This window comes from Pangasianodon hypophthalmus, chromosome 8 (assembly GCF_027358585.1).
Source record: "Pangasianodon hypophthalmus isolate fPanHyp1 chromosome 8, fPanHyp1.pri, whole genome shotgun sequence".
Classification (NCBI taxonomy): Eukaryota; Metazoa; Chordata; class Actinopteri; order Siluriformes; family Pangasiidae; genus Pangasianodon; species Pangasianodon hypophthalmus.
Genome location: NC_069717.1, coordinates 8,680,952 through 8,708,708, shown reverse-complemented (window position 1 = coordinate 8,708,708; position 27,757 = coordinate 8,680,952). Strand labels below are relative to the sequence as shown.

Here is a 27,757-nt window from a genome sequence, read left to right as displayed (position 1 = left end):
GTGATTTTAATCCGGTATGATTCGGGAATGTAATTAGTTTCTCTGAAAGTCAAAAAAGTAATTTCAAAGACAATCAGCATATCAAGTCTTCTAAACAAGAAAAATAAGGCAAAGCTTGATTTTTTTTTTTTTTATCTTGAATTGATTTTTCTTTACTCCAATACTGATACTCATACTCTCTTCCTGATCCGAGTAACATCACAATCAGTTTGGTCTAACAATTTGAACAAATTGTCATTAACTCTCACCAGAGGTGGGAAGTAACCGTTACTTTTATACTGTACTTGAGCCTGGTTTTTAAAGAATCTGTACTTTCTGTATCTTTTCAAACTGCTGCATCATAGGGCAGTGTAACACACGTTGAGGAAATCGCTATCCACCCTCTTTGCCCGTGATTGGCTGGTGTTGCTCTGATTGTATGATTGGCAGGGACGAGAGAGCATGCCATCTCTTCCATGTAGAAACTCTCAGGCATGGATAACTAATTGTCAGGATCTCCCAACGATAGGCATTCCTGTTGCGCTACTTGGGAGCAGTCAGCTATCTATTCCTTTCAACTAATACTTATGAATTTTACTTACTACATTTCAAATGAAGAAATATCTACTTTCTACTCACTAAATGTTCAAATCCTGTCACTACATTTCACTACAATTATATATTTATAAAGTCATATGTACTTTTTATCAGGTAGAGTCAATGAGGCAATGAGATCTAAATTCCTAACAAATCTAAACTTTAGCAGATGTGACATCAAGAACGAGACCTAATACAGATTGTGAAAGCTAGTTATTAGCATTCAACTAGTTGTATCATTAGAGTTATTATCATGCTAGCTAACATTTCATAAATTAGGAATACAGATGTTGTCAGTTAGCCTTAACTAATGTTCTCCCATGTTCCTGAACAGGCACCTTTTTCTTTTTTGAATCCTTCTCATACTTTTACTTTCACACTAGGAGCTTATATTTTCTATTTTAACTTGATTGAAGAATTTGAAGCTGTACTTCAATGTCTACCTAGATAAGTAGGTCTTGCCTTTCACTTAATGCTGACGTACACAGTACATCCAGACTATCAAATTTAGGAAAATTGTACTGATAATTTATTTTATTCTACCCAAATCAGGTGATTAAATTCCCTTACAAAATCCCATACAAACCTCTTCTGGTAAAACTAATCCATCTTGAATAGTGTTTAATCCTGCTAATTAACTGTTGAGTTTATTCACCAAGATGTGCTGGACTCTGGACCCCCAGGACTGCCACTGATGACCCCTGGATTAAGCAGGCTTTCAAACATCTACATTCAGAGGCTGACTGAGACTTTCACTAATCACTGTCTAAAAACCACAGAAAGAATCAGTTCATTATATAGATAGACTATATTGATTTGTAGTCCATATAGCAGAAGGGGAAAAAGCTTTTTCCACTGGGCTCTGAACTAAACTTTTCCTACATTGGGAATATATATATATATATATATATATATATATATATATATATATATATATATATATATATAAGCTTCAGGATAAGTCTAGCCTAGCTCTATATTTGTCTGGTAGAGGAGCACAAGCATATCATATGAACGTATTTTCTTCAGATAGTTCTAAACTAATGTGAAATGTCCTGCACATCCAAATGTCCTTGGATTTTGCATATAATACTAATATCAAAGCTCTGAATATCAGCCTGGTACTGATGTCCTCATAGTACCTTAATGTCCTCATAGTACCTGACACAACTCTCTGCAGCTTTTTTTTGCCAAGGATTGTGTAACACCATAGGCGTGATGAGAAAATGATTCAACACAATGCGTGCCCTGTTTTCATCTGCAGGTTCAGTGGTGTGTCAGTCAATATCACTTGTGTTTACACAATAAAATACCTCAGTGGATCAGATCTGATAATGATCCAGTTTATGGGCTTGTTTAGACCATAGTACTGATACTCAGGCGCTTTGCAATGTAGTAGGCAACTTGTTGTGACTGATAAAATCTTACATTGATATCCTTTCCTGCCCAGTTGCACTCTTCCCTCCACTCCACAGGTGCTGGCCAGTAAATCTAGAGATAGAGAGAGAGAGAGAGAGAGAGAGAGAAGCAGGGGTTAAAGAAAAGGTCATGACCTAGGCAGGGTTTGACTTGTCCAGTAGCCAGAGGGACATTCTCTCTGGATATCCTGTTGTTAAAAACACAACTAGGGGCTGCACACAAACAAACACACACACACACACACACACTAGATATGCAGATGTATGTGGCCTAGTAACGCCTGTGATAGGAATATCTGCCAGGTTTGAATTTGTGGGGACATCCACAAGGAAAAATGCTTTTTCTTAACAAAAACTGCAGCTTTTATTTCAAAAACTAAATGAGCTAAAAGTTTTCCTTTTAGTTACTGAGATTAATGTCAGGGTTAGATTTCAGTATACCATTAATTAGCTCCATTAATATTACTGTCAATGCAAGGTCCTTACAAGGATAGTAAGAAAAATACTTGTTAAAAAAAAAAAACGTGTTTTTCCTAGACAGTGATACTCTTGCCCTCAGCAGTGACCTCATCTCTCATCTTTCTTTTTCCACTCTAGAGGAGATGAAAATCCCTCACTCATTCATCAGCACACTGGCCTTTATCACCTTTAAGTCATCAGGTATCATCTGGAAGCCCTGCAGAGATTACCTTTAACACCCGTTTAAACCGACAGTTATCACCGTTACACTTTTAAAATAGAACCAGCATTTCTCCTTTTCTGCTCACACAGAAACAAATACACACAGCATTCTGAAAAGCACACACACCTTTAGAGCTCACCTATCAGTCAGACATATTTTTGGATAATTAAGGGAAAGCAGTCATAGTTTTCTGTTAGATCCCTTTTATCTAAATCTCCAATCTTGGCCAAGAGCCAGCAGGGCCTCGGGATACAAACACAATGATCAATGGCTAAATGGTGAGAGAGAAAAAGACAGGCAGAGTTGCCTTTATACATAGTGTAGTGTGTTTATGCTGTCACATCATTTAGTCATCTATATATCTCAGCCATTGTAAGTCTCCCATTATGCGCATTATGTGAATCTAAGCTGATCTGACAGGACAGGACTCAGCTCTTCTAATAAATATGTAGTAATTCTGCTGTATTGTTACTTTGAAATCCATGCCACAGCCCTAGATTCACTCTCTGGAATCCATGGCTAAATTTACACCATTTTAACAGGTAGCGCAAATTGCTTTTTCAAAAGAAGAATAGTTAGCTAGCATTAGTAAGTGAACTAACAAGAATCCTGTAGTTTCAGTTTTGCAATTGGGCAATTCCAGTGGTATGGATGTGACATTTGCAATCACATCGGTTAACAAAATGTCTCACAGCAGAGACAAGCTTAGGATCACTGAGTCAGTTTGCATATGTTGTTATTTAACGTCTTGAGGACAATGCAGACAAATCTTTAAAAAACTCATGTACTGATTTATATGTTCAGATACATATCAATTTCTAAGCTTTATAGATGTGACATCAAATGGACAAACTTTTGTGGGAGAATGCTGTCAATTTTAAAGACCATCATAGAAAGCATCATACATACAGAATGTATTATATAAAGACTTGTATGAACGCAAAAGCATAGATTTAAAAAATATTTATTGTTTTGGGAATACATCATTAAGGAAAAAAATGGCATTATGGACGTGACATTTTTGGGTTATGGATATGACCTGTCTGAACCAGTACTTGATGTATATTTGGTGGTATTCAATGTAGAAACAATGTAATTTTCTCTGTACCTTGACCAGAGCTGTTAAATACATCAAAATATACACAAGTGAACATTTTACGAATAGTTTTCCTAAGCTCATAACTTTAGTTTTCAATGGTAAGGCTGAAGTTTGCATGGAATTGTCCATTAACACTTAATTATTGTTTTTCTGTAATTTGTTATTTGATAAAATTGTTGTACAATTAATTTAAAAGTCTTTCTTGAATTGATGGCCAAGTGCAATGTAGCAGACAGATTGACTGGCATTAATTTGAGCTCAGCTGAAGAGTAGCATGGCCTTCATGCAACTTGAGGATCTGGCAGAGCTTTGTGTAGCTTTGTGAAATGAGTAGGTTGTGATACATCAAAAATGTTAACACAATAAGAGACCACAAAATAAAATCCAACACAGCTCATCATAAATTCTGACATGCCCCACAACTGAAAAGGCCAAGCTGCATGCAATAAGAAACAGCAATATATTGCTTCTTTAACATCAGTGTTCTTAATGTGCTGATATGGAGGACATGAGCTGATATAGCATCATCATGCAGTCCATCACAAAACTGCTCCCTAATGGCTTTCACTGCCAAACTATTTTTTTTTATTTGAGGCCTTTTTTAATATAATGAGCACCAATTATTTCATATATTTTGTTCTCCTGACACACTTTGATACTCTAACTATAATTTGGCACTAATTCCCACATCCCATTATTTACTAATTTCTAGAGATCCATCAACTAATCTTTACAGCCACTGGTAAAAACCATTTTCATTAGTCAGATAAAAATTACATTAAAAAGGTACCTGTACATTTGGGATAAATTATGTTAACTAACATTTTTTAGTTAATTAGATTCCCAGCCAAGCAAAACATGGGACTGGCCAAGAACACCAGAGCTTCCACTTTTCTGATGTGCTAGCTAATGAATTAATGGTTTGTCCAAACCTGTGTGTGTGTGTGTGTGTGTGTTGAAGTCATTAGCTAGGTCATGTGGTCATTAATCAGAAAACTGAAATTAATCCGATCATAAGCACATCCTTTACTATCACTTGTGATGGTACTATTTACCTTTCTTTATTTCCTTTTCTTTTAACCTATGTTCTTTTACATTCAGCATTTGTGTTACACATTAACCCCCCAGCCCATTTCCCTTGACTTATTTTCTTCTCCAGCATGCATTAGCCCATTAGCACATTTACACAGTTTGGTGCTAATACATCTGATTCAACTCATCAGCTAATTGTCACACCCGTCATTAGCGCAATAGCTCAGCAGGATTGGAAGAGTGTTTACCTTTTGTTCTTGCTTAGCAATGTTGTCCAGGCTGAGTGACAACAGGTAGTTTTGTGCTCCTACAAAGAGCCGGCCCCTTTCTTCGTCCAGTAGGAGTGATCCGAAACAGCACGATCGGTCCAACTCATACCGCTTTACTCCATTAAACTGCTGGAGCTCTGAAACACACACACAGATACACATAGATGCACACAATTACACATAAATGCATACAGATTTCTAAATGGAAGTCCCAAAATAGGATATCTGCATACGTGGCAATTGAACTAGAACTGAAATAAGCTAACAATCATCTCTCTCTCTCTCTAATGTGCACACACACACACCTTTGTAAGTAAGCTTCATCCTTGGTGAAGAAGAAGAAGAGGTAGAAGACACAGATGATCCACTGGACGATGAGCTGACAGCAATCAGGCCGAGCATCACAGTCATTACCACAACTTTCATAGTCATCATCTTCAGATGTGCTCAAAGGTGATTAGAGATGGGCTTCAAGGTGGTGGATGCACAGGAGAGTGGTTGGTCCGTTGCTTTGGTAGTGGTTTCCGTGATAGGGTTCCTGAATGTTCCAGATCGGACAATGTGATCGTAGAACTGGAAAAAAATAAATAAAAAAGAAAGAGAAAATTTTTAAAGTATAGTCAACAATGTTGGCTGAAGTTAGCTGAATCTAGGTGTTTTGAAACTCCAGATGCAAGCATACAAAGCACTCCATTTACTGATCCCTCTAAAGTCACGCCCACAAATCACTCTAAAGCCTGAATGCTAGCGCAAGAGGCGGAGCTTCCTGAACGTATAGGCATGTAGGAACACTAGGTCTGATTGGTTGGACGCTGGTAGTTTATAAATTTATTTATTTATTTATTTATTTATAACACATTCTGGGGTGGAACCGAGATTAGAGCTTTTTCTCAAAGCAGATTAAGCTAATCAAATTACTCACTGTACCTTTAAAATGAAAAATGTTTTTCTTTTTTTCCTTTCTAAAATAAGCTTTATTATTATTATTAAATAATAATAAATAATTACAATCAAATATAGAACAAATTATTTATAATTACACCACAGTGCGACTGAATTCTCAAATTTCATTCCCAGGGTGTACACTCCCAGGGTGTACAATATATATATATATATATATATATATATATATATATATATATATATATATATTTTTTTTTTTTTTTTAAGTGTTGTTAACAAAAAAAAAAAAGTAATTGGTTGTAATTAGTTAGTAATTAAGTTTTTTGTTAGGAGACTTTCACACAACAATTATGAAAAGAGTCCCGAGTGTCAGCGCTTTGTAACAGTCACAGTGCTTTGTAAAGTTTCCCAGCACGGGGAAGACTTCAGGACAGAGGAGTTTCTCTGTAAAATGATAAGCTGCGTTTTTTGTCAGTAAGCTCAAGAGAGAGAAAAGATGCTTCTGAGTGAATGATTTTTTTTATCATTGTGATAATCTAGGTGATAACAGGAACTAACTTGTCTCCTGGATGATCCACAGCATTTAATCTAACTATAAACAGTTAAAAATTATGCTGTGTGGAAAATTAATAAACTTTATGGTATAAACGGAATAACACACATGCTGTTATATGAAACTAATACACTGCTTTGCATCAGGACATATCGCACCACTGTTAATGTTAAAGTATATGCTGATTTCATTTCATTCATTCATCTACAGTAACTGCTTTATCCTGGTGCTGGTTGTGGTGAATCCTGGGAACACTGGGCATGAGGTACTGTAGGAACACACCCTGCACAGGACACCAGTTAATCACAGATCTGCTAATTTTGATGATTACTGTTTATATATATGTTCAGCAGCCTCTGTGTTATTTCTTATTATAGTTCTCTATAGCCTTTACTCTTTAAGCTTACATAGAGTAGTATTATTAATAATACACTGTGTCATTAAAATACCCCTCCCTCTCACTTTCTCTTCATTCATAACATTATTTTCCCATGTGTCCAACTAATAATAAGGCAGATTATTTCAGGCATGCACAAATGCTGACACACACACACACACACACACACACACACATACACAATTTTAGGAATGCACAAATGGGCTACTGCTGTTGCCTCTTCACTGCATTCTATTAAACTATGTGGAGCAATTTGATAAAAGCCTTCCAGCCCACATACACACACACACACACACACACGTGGTGTGTTTAAGCCGCCAGTCGTGGACCTCTGCCAGAGAATGGCCACGGAACCACTGAATGGACAGAGTGGTCACAGCGATGGTGCCAGACCTCAGACTCACACACACACAATCCCTCTGTTTCTCCATCTTCTGTTTCTCCTGCCATCCATCAGTTTCTCCCTCCTTCCCTCTATTTCTCCCTCCATCTTCTGTTTCTCCTTTCATCTTCCCTTTTTTACTACATTCCTCTATTTTCCCCATCTCTCCGTTTCTCCCTCCATCCTTCTGTTACTCCCTCCATTCATCTGTTCTCCTTCAATCCATATTACTTTTTCTGCATCTTACTGTCTCCCTTTCCTCAGTTTCTCCCTCTGTACCCCTGCTTATCACTCTATCCTTTTGTATCCTCTTCCCTCCATTTCTATCCCACCATTCCTAAATTAATGCCCCTTTCTCCATTTTTCATTTATTATCTCACTATCTCCCAGTCCTCTCCCTCTCTCAAATGATTTCTCCATCCCTTCCTTTCTCTCTCCATTTCTCCAATTACTTTCCATTCCACAGTTTCTGTCACTCCATCCTGTTCTTTGTTCAACCTGTCTTCTCGTTCCCCATCTGTCCATTTCTTTACTTGCATCACTTTTTTGTCCATTCCTCTATCTCTCTCTATTCTATCCTTCTCTCGCTTCACCCCCACACCCCCAGTCTCTTTCCCTCCTTCCCTTTATCTCTCTCTATTGCCTTTTCCCTTTGGGCTCATTAAAGGAAAAGCAGATGTCCATTTCTTCCTCTTCATTTCTCTTTTCATTAAATAGATCTGTATATTTGTCAGTGGTAACAACATCTAAACTAGCTTTGTGTGTGTGTGTGTGTGTGTGTGTGTGTGTGTGTGTGTGTGTGTGTGTGCACCCATGCTTGCAAGGCTAGAAGAGAGAGAATAAATTGCAATCTTTTCATCCATTACAGCAACCACCAAGGCCAAGAGCATTTTGACTCTGACACACGTATACACACACACACACACACACACTCTGCTGCAGTGCTGAATATTAAAGAGGTTTAATCTGCAGGACCGAAGAGGTGAGAGACGACCTACTGACTTTACGGAATACAGATAGTGTGCTCCCTAATGCGATAATACACACACACACACACCAACCAAGAGACTACACTGCACACATATGCTGCATATTCAGCACTTCCTAATGCAGTCCTCTTTACACCACACACACACACACACACATACACACACACACACTTCCACCACTCCTCTGAGTATGCCTCTGAGTCACGTGTGGTTTCACAATTATTAGCTGCACACACTATTTAATAAATAATGCATCACATACACACAACACAACACAACACAGAGCAGAGATATTCTATCACAAAGTGTTGGTATCCGAGAATGTCGTCCTATATAAAGTGTACACACACACACACACACGGAGAGAGACAAAGGCAGGTGTGGTTGGGTAGGGCAGAACCATCCCAGTCCTGAGAGAAATAAGGAGAAAAACGAGTGCATCCCATGTCCTTCACACCTCCTTAAACCCTGTGCCACTGCCTTACAATATGTCTTCATTACAGCTGAGGCCAGAGCCACACACACACACACACACACACACACACAAAACAATAGGTGCTCAGTTCATTTCAAACTCGTAGGACTAAACCCCTTCACACTAATATAGCAGTGAAAGTGAGAGAACAAGAATGAAAGAACACATCAAAAAGACGTCTTCTGGAAACTGATCCAAACTTTTGATGTGTTCCGTTTAATGTAATTAATTTGTCTCTAGCTTTACTGGGTGTCCCATAAATCCAGCATCTTGGGTGCAAAACAAAAAAGGCAATACATAGGAACCTAATATGCTCACCATTTTTTCTCAATACACTAATTTAGACATAATATCCAGTTAATCAACACAGAGTTAATGACAATCTCAATCTCAATAATACGCTGATGCAATTGTTCAACAGTCATTATTTCATCTGTGCATGTCCTTTTAAATTGACTTTGATTTTCTATGAGTAGAATTACTTAGATACATCATGGCCTGTAAAAATATTAAAATATACATTAACCCTATGATCCCACTGATTTCTTGGCAATTCAATAACGTGTCACTTCCATTGGCAATAAAAACAGTAATAAAGTAAGTAAGATCTTAAGAAAACCACTAAAATTTACTCAAAAAAAAAAAAGAAAAGTAATACACTAGCCTTTTCAACCCCATGTCTATCCACTACTACTATAGTGTGGATATAATGATGATAATGACAACAATAGTTCCAACGTATTTCCCTGCACTAAACGTTTATGAGAAACATACTGTAAATTTCCTGTTCAGTACTGACAGTTACAATGCACCGACACTGGAGACTCCTTCCATAAAATTTTGGTAAATGTCTACAGGTCTACAGTGAGAGAGGTAGAGAGTGATCGAGTTTTATGTTATACTGTATATTTATCATTACATAATTGCATTGGCAATGCTTTAACTAAAAAAAAAAAACACATTATAAAGCAAACTTTGAACAGATGTGAACTGGGATAGTCAGAACAAGAGACAGAGAGAGAGAGAGACAGAGAGGTAATTACTGTGTCATAAGCCTCTTTGGGTTAAGCACATCGACATGTGAAAGCAAGGGTCGTGAAAGCATAGAGAGCAAGAGGCCAGGGTAGAGAAGGAGTGAGAGACTGAAGGAGAATGAGAGGAGGAGAAAAGAGGCGATTGTTCCTGAGCAGCTCGTCTGGCCTCCTCCCAGCAGGCCGAGCCTCCTATCACACAGCGGAGCAGAAAAGAAAGAATGGAGAGAGAAGAAAGCAGAGAGGCAAGGTCTGCGCTCACACAGGGAAGGAGAAAAGACGAAAAGAGCGAGAGACAGCAGGAGATCAGAGGCTTTTGCTCCTAGAGAGGCAGGGGGACACATTCATGGGACAGTCCCAGAAAAAGAGAGAGGGATGGAAGGTCTGCCAAAAGGAAGACTCAACATTCTATGTCAAGCTCTCTCTCTCTTTCTCTCTCTCTCCTTCTCTCTCTCTCTCTCTCCCTCTTTCTGTGAGTTGCGATCTTTCTAAATGTATTTCAGAGACTACCGCAGGTCCAATGTTAAATCACCAACACACACTTTCACTTTACAGCCTTTTGAAGTTATTGTTTCTATAGTAACAAATTAGAGTTGTATGGCAGATGCTCCACATAGTCTAAGACTAATAATAAACAGATTTTAAAAAATGTTGCTGTTTAACAAAGAAAAAACATATAATCGCTGATGTGGTGACGTTTTTGGCTAGGAGACATTTATGTAACACTTATGGGAGGCACGGGAAAGTCTTCACTCTTCCAGTTTCTCTGTAAAACGGCAAGTTGCATTGCTATAACAATAACTATAAACTATTAAAAAGTGTGGTGACATTCAGTATTAAATTCAAAATGTAAATAGTTGGCAAATCACTGTGTGATATAAGTGAAATAACACACTTCGGAAAATCCAGCCAGAGGGGGAGTGTGTATATAATTCTAAATTATATGTATTTGTTTTGATTTTATTGCTAACAAATATAGCTGGTGTAGACACAGTATATAGCATATTTGTTTGATTTTCCCCAGTGATACTTTAGGAGTTACTGTCCGTTAGCGCACTGCCATCTTTGCAATATTGAGATGAATGCTGGCTTTGAAGCTGATCGCAAACTAACTCCTTACAGATATCTTCATATCTGTGGAACCTCTGCTTTCTGAGACACTGATTTATAATAAAGCATAAGCATCAAGGCAGTAAGGCAGATGCCATCTGTTTTGGACACCCTAACATGGAAGCAATTTCCAATAGGCATTTTCCCGAATACCAAATAGTTCTAAAAGTCCATTATGTTATACTCTATGTAGCAAGCATATATATTGAATATGAGGACATAATGTACGTATGTATTGTGTTGCCTCCTCATGATATTTTTATGCAGCACAATTTAGTCCAATACACAGGCCTAATACATTCCAGACACACTCAGGAAAACTATACCAACCTGGGGATATAATATACAAATGCTTATCCATAATGTGGTCTCCTCAAGGCTATATCTTTTTTTTACTTTAAAGAACAGCTCGTCTTTACTTTTAAATCTCATTTCAGATACATAATTAGACCTTAATGGCTTTTGTACCTTGAAGAATATATCTATATTGTAGAAAAATACAAAAATGAACAAAAATGAAACTGTACAGCAATTTTTTTTTTACTTTTACTCTTTTACAGTACAGCACATCCTCTGTTTCAGAAAGGACCCACACACATACACATAGTGGTAAATGTAGAGTCCAGATGTAAAGCACACAGCAGTTTGTAACTGTGGGAGGACAGAGACAAGTCCCTGTGTGTGTGTGTGTGTGTGTCTGTGTGTGAGTGCGTGTATGTGCATATGCGTCAAAAGCGGTTTTCTCTGCACCCGGCCGCAGGCACTTCAGTCCACTTTGGAAAGCACACAAACTCCTCCACAAGTGCACTGCATCATGGACATACACACACACACACACACACACACACACACTACATAACACTTATAGGCAGAAATAATGGACTTAACTCGAGAGCAGTGAGAGAACGAGTGAGGGAAGGAGGGAGAGGGAGGGAGAAGTGTGGTGAACAGGGCAATAAAATATGCTAAACCTCTACAAGATATTTCAGCTGTCTCTCAAACCGCTGTGTGTGTATGCACACAATGGGTGTCACTACAGCCATCAGTTTGTTATAAGCCAAGTTCAACTGCTGTCAGCCAAACCACACACACACACACACACACACACACACTACCAAGTAAAACTGGAAAGCTCGATCAGTATCTGTGTATGGGCACGGTGCCAGAGTTGCCAGGCGCAATCCAAAGCCTCAAATCCCTTGAAAAGAATGAGACATGAACAAACCAATCAGACAAGAAAACTTTCCCTCTCACTATAGTTAAGATAAGCATGATTTCATACAGATAATCAACACTTGTTAATGTACAGTATTGTTACCATAGTTTGACATGGTACAGTTCATCCTGAAACGAAATAATAACAAACCAGTGCCAGAGGCGGAAAAGGAACTAGTGGTGGAAACAGTGGATTATTTATGATTGTACCTGATTTTGTAGGCATGTACAGACACACACACAAATACACACACACACACACATACATACACATTCCTAGAGTAATAAGATGTAGCCCTGGGCGACAGCATCCCACTGCTCTAAACAAACTAACATGACGTAAAGAATACACTGAACACACACACACACACAATAGATACACAACGATTACAACACCTCTTCCTTTCATTAAGAGACAGTGGAGATTTCTTATCAAGAAAAAAAAAGCATTGGGATTGTGATCGTGTTCAATATGTCTGTATGGCATCTTGAAGAATGTTGCTAATGAACACTGGAGTGATTTAAAGCAAATGAGCTCATGCATGACATAAAATAACATACACACATAAAACAAATTTCATTCATTCATTCATTCATTTGTTGGTTCATTCATAGTTGTAGACTACTGTTTAGCCGAAGGTGCTATGTTTAGTGACATTTGTGGAGTAGCTCAGCTATGCAGCTAGCAGTGACAAAACATGGTGATTACACTTAGGTAAGATTTGATGGCATTTAGATAAACGTAGATTACTTTTTGTCAAGGCCATACCTAGTTATAAGCAAAATAAACAAAGAGCTATCAAAGACACACATACAAGTCAAGTCAAGTGGGTTTTTATTGTCATTCCTCTATACAGCTTGTATACAGTGGAAGAAAATGTTGTTTCTCCAGGACCATGGTACAACACAGAACAGTACACAAGACTACATAAAGTGCAATAAACAGTCACACACACACACACACACACACACACACAGTTAGTTTATGGTAAATGATAACTGATTATATTTAGTCTTTCTGTCTTTTTTTCCCTCCTTCTATTAAGAATGAAGGTCAAATGAACATTAGCATCTAACTAGTTACTTTTAAGAATAAAAAAGTATTAGCAACTTTTATAAGTAGCTATCTAGCTTGGTATTAGAAGCTTCACTGCTAGTGGTGTTTAGCCTACACGAAGCACTCTTTTAATTAGGTAAGCGCTGAAAATTTTTTTTTCTGTCATTTAACTTTCATTCATTGTTAATTCTTTGAATCAGAGTTAAGTCTTTAACTGTAAAAAAGAGACTCAATGCCATGTTATTATGTTATCTAGCTAGTTGTAGCATAGAGGAAAGAGATAGTGGTAAAACTAGCTATCATCTAGGATAAGACGTGTTGGATTAATGCTAGCTGATTATAGTATTATTTATGTATATATATATATATATATATAATCAACTTATATATTGATTATAGTATTTTTGCCTGTTTTCTTTCTCCCGTTATTAAGCATTCAGATCAAATGAACTTTAGTGTCTAACCAGCTAGAGTCTAGAATAAGAAGTGTTTGTTTTCCTCACAGTAAGTTGCTAGCTAGCTGCGTAACAGTAGCTTCATTGCTAGTTGCGTCTTAGCCAAAATAAAACACTCTTTTAATTAGCTGAGCAATGAAATGTGATTTTTATGTCACTTATCTACATTCAGAGTTGATTTTAAAAAAAAAGAAAGAAAAAAATGGAGGCAATGAATGTAATTAAGAGGTTATGAATGTAAAACGCACACTCAGTGCCATGTTAGCAAGATAGTTGTAGCATGGAGGACAAGTAGGATATCACTTAAAAATAGTTTTGGGTGAAATGAGTAATAACCTCCAAAAAACAAGACTGATAGTTAAAGAGAAAAAGAAGTGGAAGATTAAAATGCACATTAGGTCATCATAAGCTCTTCAGTGATTCAGTGGAGTTGGAAAATCAAAAGACCACAGAAAAATGATCCACATGTGTAGGAAGAAATACTGTCTGACCTTAAATACACTCTTTCACTTATAAGACGCACAGCCATACAGTTCTGAGTGGAAATGTGTGTGTGCGTGGGCGTGCGTGTGTGTGTGTGTGTGTGTGTGTGTGTATGTGTGCGTCATGTTGACCATGAGAACTCCAGCTAATCACAGTGACAGCAGACAACACAACAACAAGAGACATAAAACAAATTCCTGCACTGAGAGATTGATTATCACTATGGTGACTGTCGCTGTGTCACCCATAGCAGTTCTCCAACCTGATTAGCCAAGAGCCCAGAAGAACCTGTTTGTGATTGGCCAGTCATAGATGATTATTTGTCGTACAAGTCATGCCATGTTTTTTTTTTTTTAAAGACCACCTTACACAAAATATCACAAATACACAATACTCTTTTTTTAATGTAAACCACAAGAACTGAAAGGCTACCAGATATGATTTGTAATTTAATTTGTATTATAAGTTACAAAGTTACAAAAATTATTTCCATTATAAGTGGTGAATTTTTTGGCTAACTTTTATCCCCTCAAAAAAGAGCATCTCTCTATCTGCCCCTCTTTTTCTCTCTCTGTGGGCCACTCCATCATGAAGTTAATCCCCATCAACATTAATCCTTTCTGTCTTTGAAGTAGGCATCTCTGACCCCACCCAAGTGCCAGAGTCACAAGGGGTATATACACACACACACACACAGAGTGAAAGATGAGTGAACATTTATCGAGTTTATACACACCATTGTGGTCACAGCAGACCTCTCACATGCTTTTCTTAAATCACCCACCTCTGCCACGTAAATTAGCATGTAGCTGAATACTGGATGTAATGAATATACTATTGTTTGTTTTTTTGTTTTTTTGGTTTATTTGTTTGTTTTTAAAGAAACTTTGCCAGAAAGGTTTCTGGCATCCGGTGAGACTAAAGGTGCATGGGAGGTTTTTCCTTATGGGCAGTCACATCTAAAGCTTTTGGGACAACCAAAGACCACATTTATTAACATGTATTTACAGCATTCATGCTTTTGGGATAGAACCAACCAAATTTGTTAAAAAAATACTATTCACAGACTGTAAGCTTTTTTTTTTCAGTGCTTTCCAGAGTAATAATGGTAGAGTTTATATTTGCGGTACACCCACTTCAGGTTCAAATCCGAATACAGATACAGATATGAATTTTAAAAACACTATACAGATACAGACACAGATAGTGGTATTGCATTTCATCCCAAACTCATATACACACTCAAGAACTCACACAAATGCACACATTTATTTTGGTAGAGTAGTTCAGAATGAATCTCACACCATCTCATCAGCCCACTTTGACCTCTGGTAGAAAAAGACTGTGAACCCCCTGCTACACACAAACACAAACCATGGGGCCATGCTGAGGTGGGATTATAGATGACAGACAGGTGCTTTCTAGATGAGATGACACTAATTAAGACAGGGTCAGCTTGTTCTTTTTGTTGCCCCTGTCTAGCTTGCTCTCTGCATATCTCTCCCATGCCATGCGGAGCAGCATTGCAGAGCACATTAACAGCGCAGTCTTGCTAAACTGATCCATAAGTCTGAACACTCTTTCATGCTGTGTATTTCAAATATTTCTCTCCCATAACATTTATATCAGACCGAATAATGTTACTTTTCAAGATGTCACATCATACAGCTGTATGCTTTATTTCTCGTTGTACCTGGTAGCCAATTCCTTGATGCGTTGCCACAAAGTTTACATTATATGGAACTGTTATAACACCAGTGGTCACTTGTTATTTGAGCAGGACAAGAGCATATACAAAACACTGACAGTTATAAGCTATGTTAAGTTATGAGTGTTGTAAGTGTGGCACCCACTGTCATGGACACTTATAAACATTCTGAAACATGAAATAGGAAATGCACAAACAAATGTCCAAAGTACTATCAATAAGATGTAAAGTTAGTCAGTGCGTGGGTGGGAATTGGACAGTGTGTGCCTATGTGTGGTGTTGGTTTGGTGTTTAGATGGTGTGTGATTTGTTTGGTGCTCAGGCAGTGTGTATGGTGGAATTTCTTTGGTATTTGTTCACTTATATTTGGAGGTTGATTTGTTGTTTGGGCAGTGTGTGTGTGTGTGGTGTTGGTTTGATATTTAGACAATGTATTTTCTGAGATAAATTGTTTGGTTAGCGTTTGTAAGGGTGGGATTGACTTGGTGTTTGGGCAGTATACATGGATGGGATTAGTTTGGTGTTGGGTCACTGTGTGACATTAGTTTGGTGATTGGTCATTGTGAGTATGAGTGGGATTGGTTTGGTGTTTGGACAGTGTGTGCAGGATTGGTTTGTTATTTTGTCAGAGTGTGTGTTAGGGGCTTTGATTTGATATTTGGACAATTTTGTATGATTAGCTTGGCGTTTGGTCAGTGTGTATGGGCGGGATTGGTTTGGTGTTTGGTCAGTGTGTCTTGGTGGGTGGCCTTGGTTCGGTATTTGATCACTGTGTGTGGGTGAGATTGGTTTGGTGTTTGGTCATTGTCTGTGTGGCACTGGTTTGGTGTATAGTGTATGTTGTTGTGTTTCATGTTTGGCTGGTGTTTGGTAAGTGATTGTGGTGAGTTGGCTTGGTTTCTGGATAGTGTATGTAGTTGGATTTGTGTTTGGGACAAGATGTGTTTGGGGGGATTGAGTAGAGTGTATTGTGGTTGTATTGTGGAGGATTGTGAGCACTGCATGTCATTGGGTTTGGTGTTTGAGTGGCGTTTGGATAGCATCTATGTGGCACTGGTTCAGTCTTTGGGCAGTGAGTGTGGTTGATTTGCCATTTGTTGTGTGTTTGTGTGTGTGTGTGTGTGCATTTGGTCATTGTAGTGATGGCTGGATTGTTGTCTGGGTAATGTGTAGGTGAGGTTTGTTTGGTGTTTTGGCATAGTGTTTGTTTAGTTGGTCAGGAGTAAGGAAAGTGTGTATGGGTTAGATTAGTCTGCCATTTGGGAGCTCATTTTTTGGGAAATCAGTGTGTAGTTGTTTTGGTGTTTGAAGCACATGCAGATGGTGTTGGTTTGGTGCTTGGACAGTCTCTAGGTGGGATGAGTTTTTTGATCACTCTGTAAACGTATGCTTGTAGTTCGGTGCATGTGTGTGTGTGTGTGTGTGTGTGTGGGATTGTTTGGTTTGCGGCTTTTGTATGTTGTTGTGTTTGGTTTGGTGTTTGGGTACTGTGTGTACTGTGCACAGTGAGAATTTGTGGGTGGGAAAGGTTTTGCAATTCAGCAGTGGGTAGAGTTTATTGAGGTTTGGACAGTGTGTTGTTGTAGTTGGTTTTGTGTTTGGTCACTCTGTACGAAAAGTTTCCTTTCTAATTTGAGCTGTTTGAGTGCTTTTACAGTATGTCCTGCTCCCACTATGTTTTTCCAAATCTTACTCAAAACCTATTTCTTTCACAATCCCTCATTCTCCTTCTCTCTCCCTTTTCCTCACACCCACTCAGCAGGACATACAGAAAACTCTCTTGGTATTAATACCTGCAGAGCACATCCATATGCACATCTGTCCCCTGTAAGAGCTGCATTAGCAGCACACTTCTGCCAGGCTAACGTTGACTGATGTGTGTGTTTGTGTGTGTGTGTGTGTGTGTGTGTGTGTGTGTGTGTGTGAGACAGATAGTGAGAGAGTCTGGCCTGCAATGCTGAGGCATGCTGCAGGGAGGCTGTCATGGCCTCTGGTAATATACTAATAATGCGCGCACACACACACACACACACACACACACACACACAGAGTAATGATATTCAAGCAAACAAGAAAGAGATAGAAGTTTCACCAGTTCTCTTCAGTTGTCGAATACTGCCATTACCCTAATAACAGTGCGTGAGTGTGAAAATCATATGTAGCCCACAGATAATTAAAAAAATAGAGGAAAAGCAAAAGAGAGAGAACCTTTTTTCCTTTTACAATTCATTTCACTTTTATCAAGCCAAAGAAAGCTCCAAAAAAAAGAACAAAGAAATAGAAAAAGACCAGCATCCAGTTTAGACCTCACTTTTCCTAGATGAGTGCTCGAATGCATCATTTCCTTCAAACAGGAGCCACATTTAAGAGTGTGTATCAAACCACACACCGCCTTGACCAGAAGCAGATGGAAAAACTCTTTTATCACTACTGAGTTAATCCTGCTCCACCTTTACTGCAGTCCCACATTTAAAGTTCCTTGCACACACACATTCATACCCCCTCCCTCTCTAGAAAAGCTGTCTCATCAGTTGAAAGGGCAGAAACCCCTCATTTTAGGGTAATTGAAGGCAGAAACACATGGAAAAGGTGATAGATGGGCTTAACATGCACACACACACACACGCACATGCCTTGTTCAGTTAAAGGAGCGATCCCACTTCTAACACCAGACGACGTCTGCAGGTGGGCCATTTACTGTTTCCACGGAAACGCCCACCTGGGAAATCACCATTACCCACATGTTCACCCACTCACACACATGCTCTCTCTCTCTTTCTCTCTCTCTCTCTCTCGCACACACACACACACACACACACACACATAGCACCTGGAATGAGTTGTGCTAAAAATAAAGATTTCGTTTAATATACTGCCAAAAGGTATGTGATCAAAAAAGATAACAGTATATATTGGCTTTGTTAACACTAGCATACACTTATAGACACATATGATGACAGTGCTTTTCTTCATTTTGTGTCACTAGTGCTCTTGTCAGCATAGACATTTAATTACTCTGCTGCTGTTTCAAGCCAGCTCCCTGTGCTCCCTCCTTCTCATACTCTATTTCTTTCTGTGTGTAATCATTTAATTCCCCATGTTTTGGCAGATTTGTATCTTGCCAATAAAGCCAATCTTAAGTCAAAGTGGATTAGATAAGAAAACGTTAAAACAGTGACTGAATAAAAAGAAATTGTGTGAATTTAAGAGTTAAAATAGATATATTAAATGCTCAAATTGATGAAGTGCAGAAATGCATTGAAGTGTTAATTGAAACCAGAGTTATTGCTGCAATAGAACTAGTCTATGATAATAACTAGTTCTGTTTGAATTAGTTATTTGAGGCACATATGAGGCACTATGGAGTAAATTTGCTGTTTTGTAAATCTTTAACATGAATTGGAACACAAATTTCCAGTGTACTTTTTTCATTTAATATTCGCAAATCGACATTCAAAAATATGCTGAATATGAAGGACATAAATATGTACTTCACCGATTTTCCAGTTAATTTTGACAGGTCGTAGCAGTCACACTATTTTGGAACATTTTGTTTAAAAAATGTTGAAATTATGTGCTTTGTCTTAATCAGTTTCTCATAAAAGTAGTTTGATCTTTGCAAGTATGGTCAATAGCATACTTAAAATTGCTTAATGTCAACATGAACATTGTAAAGATGTAAATGGGAATTTGTAATTGTAATACTCCGAAAATCCCCTATAACAATCATAACTGTTAATTTATGTCTGATTATGAAGCTCTTAGAAATAATTAAATAAAAACAAATATTCTTCTGTTCAGGTCTGAGTAAATTAATTTGCGTGTGAAAATAGTGAAAGTGAAATGATTTTGAAGGTTTACTTAAGTTTACTTGACTTCCTGAGTAACTACAAGTTGTATCTATCCACTTCTGCAATTCTCATGAGTTAGATATGACACCATTTAAGTGTCTTTTATTTTTCAAGATAAGAAATAGTCAATTCTTGCATGCCTAAAAAGCAAGATATCTTACACATTACTGCAAGTATTCACTTCTTTTCATCATTAAGCATTTATTCCAGCAAATTCTACTTACTTTTAATCCCAGTTGTGGCAACGACAAACACACACACATACACACACACACACAGAGATAGAGAGAGAGAGAGAGAGAGAGAGAGAGAGAGAGAGAACAGGCAATAAAGGCATTAAACTGACATAGCATAAATAAAAACATCCCCTAAAGCTTTTGGACAAGTCAAGCCCTGCCTCCTGACAAATAACACTTTCTACCCCAGGACTCCAAACATTTTAAGACCTCTGTCAGGAAAATGTACTCAGCGAAAATGCCATCTAAGCTCTGTATGTATGTACGTATGTCAAACATAGTATGTATGTCAGTGAGCCAGTATATATAGCATATATATATATATATAGGAGAGAGAGAACGTGTGTGACAAAGTGAAGGAATGAAGTCTTGAAGACTCTGGGACTGCTGTCACATCTCTGTGTGTATAATGTCTGGATATGTGTGTGATACATTTGTTCTATGCAGGCTCTATGTGTGTGCACAAGCGGATGCACCATGGCCGGGTGTCTGTATGACAGTAGGAATGTGTGTACTTAAGTACATGTTGTGTTGCTAACACCCCTCTTCTCACATATAGAAAAATACACACATGGAGGCCCCAACACACACAATTCTGCTACACAATTGGGCATTTTTGCAAATCTCTATTACAGTTCTATAATGTAATACACTGTAATTACTTCACTGATACAATTACACTACACTACTACAATAGTTACAGATATAGAGTATTAATAGTAGCATTACTATATTTACAATAGTATGACACTTACTACACTTCTACAGTAATACAGTTAATAAACTATTATGTTACAGTAATATGCTACTGAAGTAGGATAATATAGTGCTGCTTATTTTCTTTGTTTGTTTGTTTGTTTGTTTGTTTGACATATTGCTTTATACTTACAATACACTTGCCAATACTTAAGTGCATTAAATTAACACTAGGTCTGGAAAAAAAAATTCTCGGTCACCACTATGCTACAGCTTCTATTAGAAACAGCTGAATTTTACTCTCACCTCAGCCCTGAAAGAGAAATGCAGGAAGAGAGTCCAACATAATTACACATTTCTACCTGCCACTTTCAATGAATTCTGTTTCAACCACCAAAAAAGAAAAACAATGTGAAAGATTTGAAATTCATATTGTGTATATTGAGAGAAATGAAATATTTCTATTGCTCTTTGTTTAACTAAAATTGCACTCAGGGAAATATTAAGATTTAGGAAAAGCATTTAAAGTACTAACTCCCTAATAAAGACAATAAATAATTAAAGGCAATAAACATCTACACAGTTATAAAACTGTGATTAATCTAAATACAGATCTACAGTCTACACTGTTCAATTGCCCTCTCCCTTTCTTTGTCTGTTTCTCTCTTTCTCTCTTCCTCCATCTCTTTCTCTAGCTGTTTCTCTCTTTCACACACACACACACACACATCTAATTGTCAGAGAGACTTTGATTTAGTTAATCAACTTAATCGACTCACTTATTCAATACAATCAAACCATTAACTGACAAAATGAACAGTCGTGCATGCACAGACACACACGCTCTCCTGCATTCAAACCTGAGCTAATGAGTCTCATTTATGTTATCATTCACAATCTCTTAATTACTGCTTCATTACAATTCAGGTCTGTTTGTACATGCGACTGTGCATATATGTGTGAGTTTCTTTTCCCTGATTGAAGCATTTTGCTGTATATACAGTATAACACAAGTATAAGATGAAAATGGACGTGTATACTCTATATATCGCTGGTTCACATACACACTCTTGCAAGTTGTGCACGCTGGATGATTTCTCAAACATTAAAATGCCTATTTAAACACAAACAATAATATGTTCACAATGACCTTAAATATGTATTTTTATTATATTTTTAATTAATTAACAGTTAAAGATTTCTCCAGTTTTGGTGAGTCTGTGCCCACTGTAGCCTTAGATTCCTGTTCTTGACAGAATTGGAACCCAGTGTGGAACCCCGTGTGCCTCATGATTTAATGTGTTGTTCGATATGAGATGCTTTTCTGCTCACCACTGTTGAAAACAGTGGTGATTTTTAGTTACTCTGTCCTTCCTGTCAGCTCAAACTAGTTTGGCCATTCTCCTCTGACCTCTCTCAGCAACCAGGCATTTTCACAAGCAGAACTATGAAAATGTGCCGCTCAATGTTTTTTTTTTTTTTTTTTTGCACCATTCTGTGTAAACTCTAGAGACTGTACTGCATGAATCTCCCAGATCAACAGTATTAATGAAGTTCATGGCTTGTTAATGTTAACCAAAGTCATGAATAAAGTTAGATTATGGAACATTAATGTAAAGTGTTACCATAATGAAATAATATGTATAGCTTTATGTATCTATTTTAGACTCTGTTGGATCTGTAAATAATGTTGGCTGAAGGAACTTTATTTTCTTTATTTACTGTACATAGCAACATATGAGCGAGAATAAACAAAGTGCAATTCTCAATTTATAACAGCATTATACAGGTAGATGTAGTTAATCAATAAGTGTGTGCGTGTGTGTGTGTGGGTGTGTGTGTGTGTGTGTGTGTATTGGTATTCATGGACACTCCAAAGGAATGCAGGCAGGAATTCTCTTTATTGTCTGATCTCTGCCTCGCTGAGCACTATTCTTTCTCACACACAAGCTTGTTCTTTCTCTCAGACACACACTGTTCTCAGTGCCTCACTGCCCTACCACCCCCCTTTTACAGAAGCCAGACCTTTGTTCTTTCTGCACTGTACCCTGTATCTATTCAAACCACCCTATTATTCTGAGCAACAGCCTGGGCTCACCTGACTCCCTCTAGCACCACCTGAGCTCCATGTGGATAGTGTCTCAGAGTGCTAGTGCAAATTTTCCTGGCATAAAAATGCTTTAGTTTCAGGCGACCCTATCTTTCAGCTCCAACTCTAATAATGATCCAATTTGAAGAGTATAACATGAGTGTATGCCTTAGAATTAACTTTTTTAGCATACGCCAGTGTACAAGAGTGCTACACTGGACATATTGCTACATATACAGCACTACAGTTACTACTGAGGCCAACATAGATCAGGAGTGACGATGATGTTGGCTGATCTAGTGGGATGGAAATGTTCAGTGATTGCCAATAGTATAGTTATTATACAATAGTTACTGCTACTGCTACAATACTACACTACTACAGTATGATACTTACTTTTGCACAATAGATACAATACAATACAATAGATACTGCACATCAACAGTAATTATAGTTACCACATTAGTACAGTTAAAACAGAACAATAATTACTGCATAGCTACAATTACCACACTACTATATTTATTATATTTACTATAGTTACAATAGCACAATAGTTGCTATATTGCTATAGTCACTACACTACTAAAATACAAAATCACTAAACTACATTTCTATAGTTACTCTGCAGTACTCTAGTTACACCAACACAGTAAGATAGTATACTGCTAAAGTTACCCAAGAGCCATAAAGCATCTGATACCATTAGTACACTTTTCTGGCACAACCATCAGGATCTTGAAGACTGCGCTCTGGTTGGCTCTATGCACTTTCACATATACATACTTCCATGCACTGGTTTTCAGAGGGAAACAAACTTTTGAGCAGCACCAACAGAGCTTTTTCAGAGCAAAATATAGTCACTGTACTGACTGATGTATTTCATTTGTTCTTCAAACAGTTAGTGATGAGTAAATGACATCATTTAACATGCTTGCTGACATCTTTAGGAATGGCGTCTGTCGTTCATCACTTGCATCTGCTATGTTATTCTTTTTTTCAAGATTCAACGTTCTTTATTTGTCACATACATATTACATACATGTGATGTAATGTAGTGAAATGGTTCTCCTTAGTTCCTTGTCACACAGTGCAACAATGAACAGAACCAACAACAAACTAAGATATATTATACACACATGATAAAACCAGAATATAATAAAATATAGTGGACTATATAGTAAAATCTAGTAGATATATAATAAAATGTAGCAGGCTATAGAAGAATGTAACGTAGTTTACAACAATGTAATGTAGTTGAATAAAATAGAATATATAAAATATCTATCTATCTATGTCTATTTTATATGTTCTATTTTATTTTATTCTATTACATATATATATATATATATATATATATATATATATATATATATATATATATGTAACATATATACACTAAAAAAGGTATATATATATATATATATATATATATATATATATATATATATATATATATATATATATACCTTTTTTAGTGGAGCCACCCTATTATCATTCCATTTTTTTGTGAAAATTTCTTTGCCACTTTTACTGACAGATTATGCAAGACTCTGCTGAATGCATGCGGGAGTATCATAGTAACTACACTACTAAAGTTACTACAGAACTATAATATGATGGTTACTATGATGCTGCATTATTATAGTAAAGCAGTAGTGTAGTATATTAGTATATAGCATACAATAGTCCTGTAGTAGTGCAGTTACTATGACACGATGATATTCTCTCCAGCCAAATATCTAGCATTCACTTGTATGTTTTCTGTCAGTAAACATGGCCAAGAAACACCTACTTTCACTCATACTCACACACACACAAAACTACACTACTGAGTTATTGCAGTATAATAGTCACTACACTACAAAAGTATGATAGGTGCTACACTACTGTAGTACAACTGCCTCATTTTCACTACCTCAGTTCCTACAGTATGATGGTTATTACACTATAACACTACTGCAGTTACTATAGTTACTACGCTGTTTTAGTTACTACTCTACTTTAGCACAATAGTTAGTTCACTACCTTAGGTACTACAATGTAATGATTATTTCACTACTTCAACTGCTACACTACTACAGTACTATAGTTACTACAGTGCTGCAATTATTATAGTTACCTACACTACTACACTTACTATAGTCACTACAGTAGTGGGTTGCTATGGTGCTATTTTAACCAGGGACAACCCCTAACAACTGTCAACAGATGTTCTAGCTCTTTATAGCCCAAATGTTCAAACATACAGTACCTAATAAGTCATATATAACACACCATAAATGACTCATGTTAACAAGCATGACTTGGCTAATCTACACTAACAAAGGGAGAAGAAACAAAAGAACTTTTGTCTCACTCACGCCCTAACCAATCCCAGCTCCCCTTCCAAGCACCACACACACACACACACACACACACACACACACACACAGACACACACACACACACACATTGACTTCCCCACTTCTTGCTTAGAGGTGCCCTGGGGCGATTACCCATTAAGGGTGTATACAGATTCAGGTGTGTGTGAGGAATTCAGGAGGAGAGAGAAAGATAAAGATTGACAGGTATTAGATTACTGAAGCGCCCCAGGGTGGCACTAGTTAGAGCATGGGTGATGTCTAGTGACAGACACTCAATACTACACACACACACACACACACACACACCCACACACATACACACACACACGTGATATATGACTACTTGACATCGTACATCTGTCCTAATATCACACTTACTATGTAAATGCAAAGCTCAGATCAGTGTCATTTTACTTATAAGATTAACAAAATTAGCTTGGATTGCAATGATTTGCTTTGATGCACTCACCCACACACACACACACACACACTCACACACACACACACACACACACATTCTGACAGGCAGCTCCTCTCGTTAGGGGTTACTAGAGCGAAGACTCCAGATAGCCTTGTCTCTTCTCATCCAGACACAATGTACACACACGTGTGCATGCACACACACACACACACAGCAGCAGCAGCAGCAGCTTCCATGTCCGATCTCCTCTAGCATCTTTTATTATTTACAGAGTGCCTGCTGCATACATACTTTTTCCTTTCAGAGTGAGGAAAGGTGTCACAGGACACTAGTCCGAAGGAGCAAACACACACACACACACACACACACACACCCACACACACCCACACACAATCAATTAAAAGTACATAAACTTGAATGCTTTACAAGAGATGCTTGGGTATGTGCACACACACACACACACACACAGCAGAAGCAGCAGTTCTCCATGTCCAATCTCCTCTAGCATCTTTTATTATTTACAGAGTGCCTGCTGCATTCATACTTTTTCCTTTCAGAGTGGGGAGAGGTGTCACAGGACACTAGTCAGGAGGAGAAAACACACACACACACACACAATCAATTAAAAGTACCTATACTTGAATGCTCTACAAGAGATGCTTGGGTACACACACACACACAGAGAGAGAGAGAGAGAGCTCTGATGAGCATTATCTAATCCACACCAACTGCCCTGCTCCATTACCCACAATCCTTAATGCCTTTTTAATGTGTTTCTCTTACTCTCTTTCTTTCCCTCACTATCCCTTTTTTTCCCTCTTCACTAGAACCTGGTGTCATTAACAGATTTTTATGAATGTGAATGAATGAGGGCAGAGTCCTTGGCTTTTTATTCGATAGGTTGTAAAAAAATAAAAGATATAAATGTTAACTCCACCCATAATCACATCCTTTCTGATTTCTCATAACAGTTGAGTTGGGGAACTGTTACAAATTTGCAAATCTGACACAGTGTTGTCTCTCTTTCACAACTTTGTAGCAAAAATTAAATAATAATGTTGAAAAGCAGAGTTGGAAAAAATACAGAGAAAACTGTATTAAGTAAAAATATGGGTACTGATTGAACTGACTGAAAGAGCTGACAAGTTTATCCTGCCCGATCCTGCATGACTAGCTAGTTCGCTAAACAATCAGTCATAAGAAAAACAAGGAAAATACTCTCTTAGCTCAGGAGAATAATGGAAAAACCTAGAATTTGGCTTGCTGGTTTGATTATATTTAATGTCCTAATGCTATGTTTAATAACCCTTTGAGAATGAATGCTGAGGCAGATTAGCAACAAAAACAAAACATAACTGGCTAGCTTATTTCCCAAAATAATTTACAAAACTTAAATAGCTAGCTCAATTACCTAGCAAATGAGTCACCTCATCCTGTATGAATCAGTAAGACTCTTGGAAAATTACGAAAGTAAGAGAATAACGGTTCAATTTCAGTAATACTTGAGTAAGTCTTCCAAAATAGTGTTTAAATAGAGTAACATAGTAGAATTAATCAAGTCTTTTCCAAATTACACTATAAACTCCTAGACAGATGTTTTTGCAACATTAGTGCCACAGACAAATCAGAACAGTACATACAGTAATAAATCAATACTGGACAAGCAAGTGTGCTGTCATACTGAATATCAGGCCGCAGGTAATCACAGCCATGCTGATATTCAGTACAACAGCACGACTGTGAGTGTGATATTCCTTCATACAATTTTAAACGGTTCTATACACATGGACAAATATTTTGTGCAGTTTTGCTCCATCAATGAAAATAGTTCCCAAAGAAGCCAGTACAGTTAGATCGAGCATTGAGTGTTGCCAAGTAACACACAGACTTACTGACAGCAAGTGTAAGTGTAGTGTAGTAAGTGTAGTTATGGTTTCAATGTAACGAACTATTGCTGGAATTAGAATTTTTTATGTAGCAAACACAGAGTGATATAAATAGCAAAATGAACCATTGCTGTTATACTAAATATCAACACTCTTGAAACGCTGCTTGTCCAATCAATTTAGTGGACCAGAAATAACTGTTGTAAAAATATTGTGTTCTAGAGACTCAAAGACTTAAATCTTTGTATTTAAATCTTGAACTGCTTTAATCAGCCACTCTCAGCTCCTAATTACATGCTAAATTAATATTTATTAAACGCTCTTTGGGAGTTAAATGAGTTACAGCTATAGATTAAAGACTCACACAGCGCTATCACT

General features: G+C 37.5%; 1 protein-coding gene across 2 annotated transcripts in view; it reads right to left on the bottom strand.

Annotated features, from left to right (window-relative positions):
- sema3b (sema domain, immunoglobulin domain (Ig), short basic domain, secreted, (semaphorin) 3B) overlaps positions 1-27,757 on the bottom strand; it is a 55,763-nt gene that overhangs the window by 18,831 nt on the left and 9,175 nt on the right. For both annotated transcript variants that reach the window (XM_026916436.3, XM_026916445.3), the window contains 3 exons: positions 5,382-5,649; positions 5,056-5,213; positions 2,005-2,067 (listed from right to left, as the gene is read on the bottom strand). In XM_026916436.3, coding sequence (XP_026772237.3) covers positions 2,005-2,067; positions 5,056-5,213; positions 5,382-5,511 — 351 coding nt within the window. In that variant the 5' untranslated portion in view covers positions 5,512-5,649. The remainder of the gene's footprint in view (positions 1-2,004; positions 2,068-5,055; positions 5,214-5,381; positions 5,650-27,757) is intronic.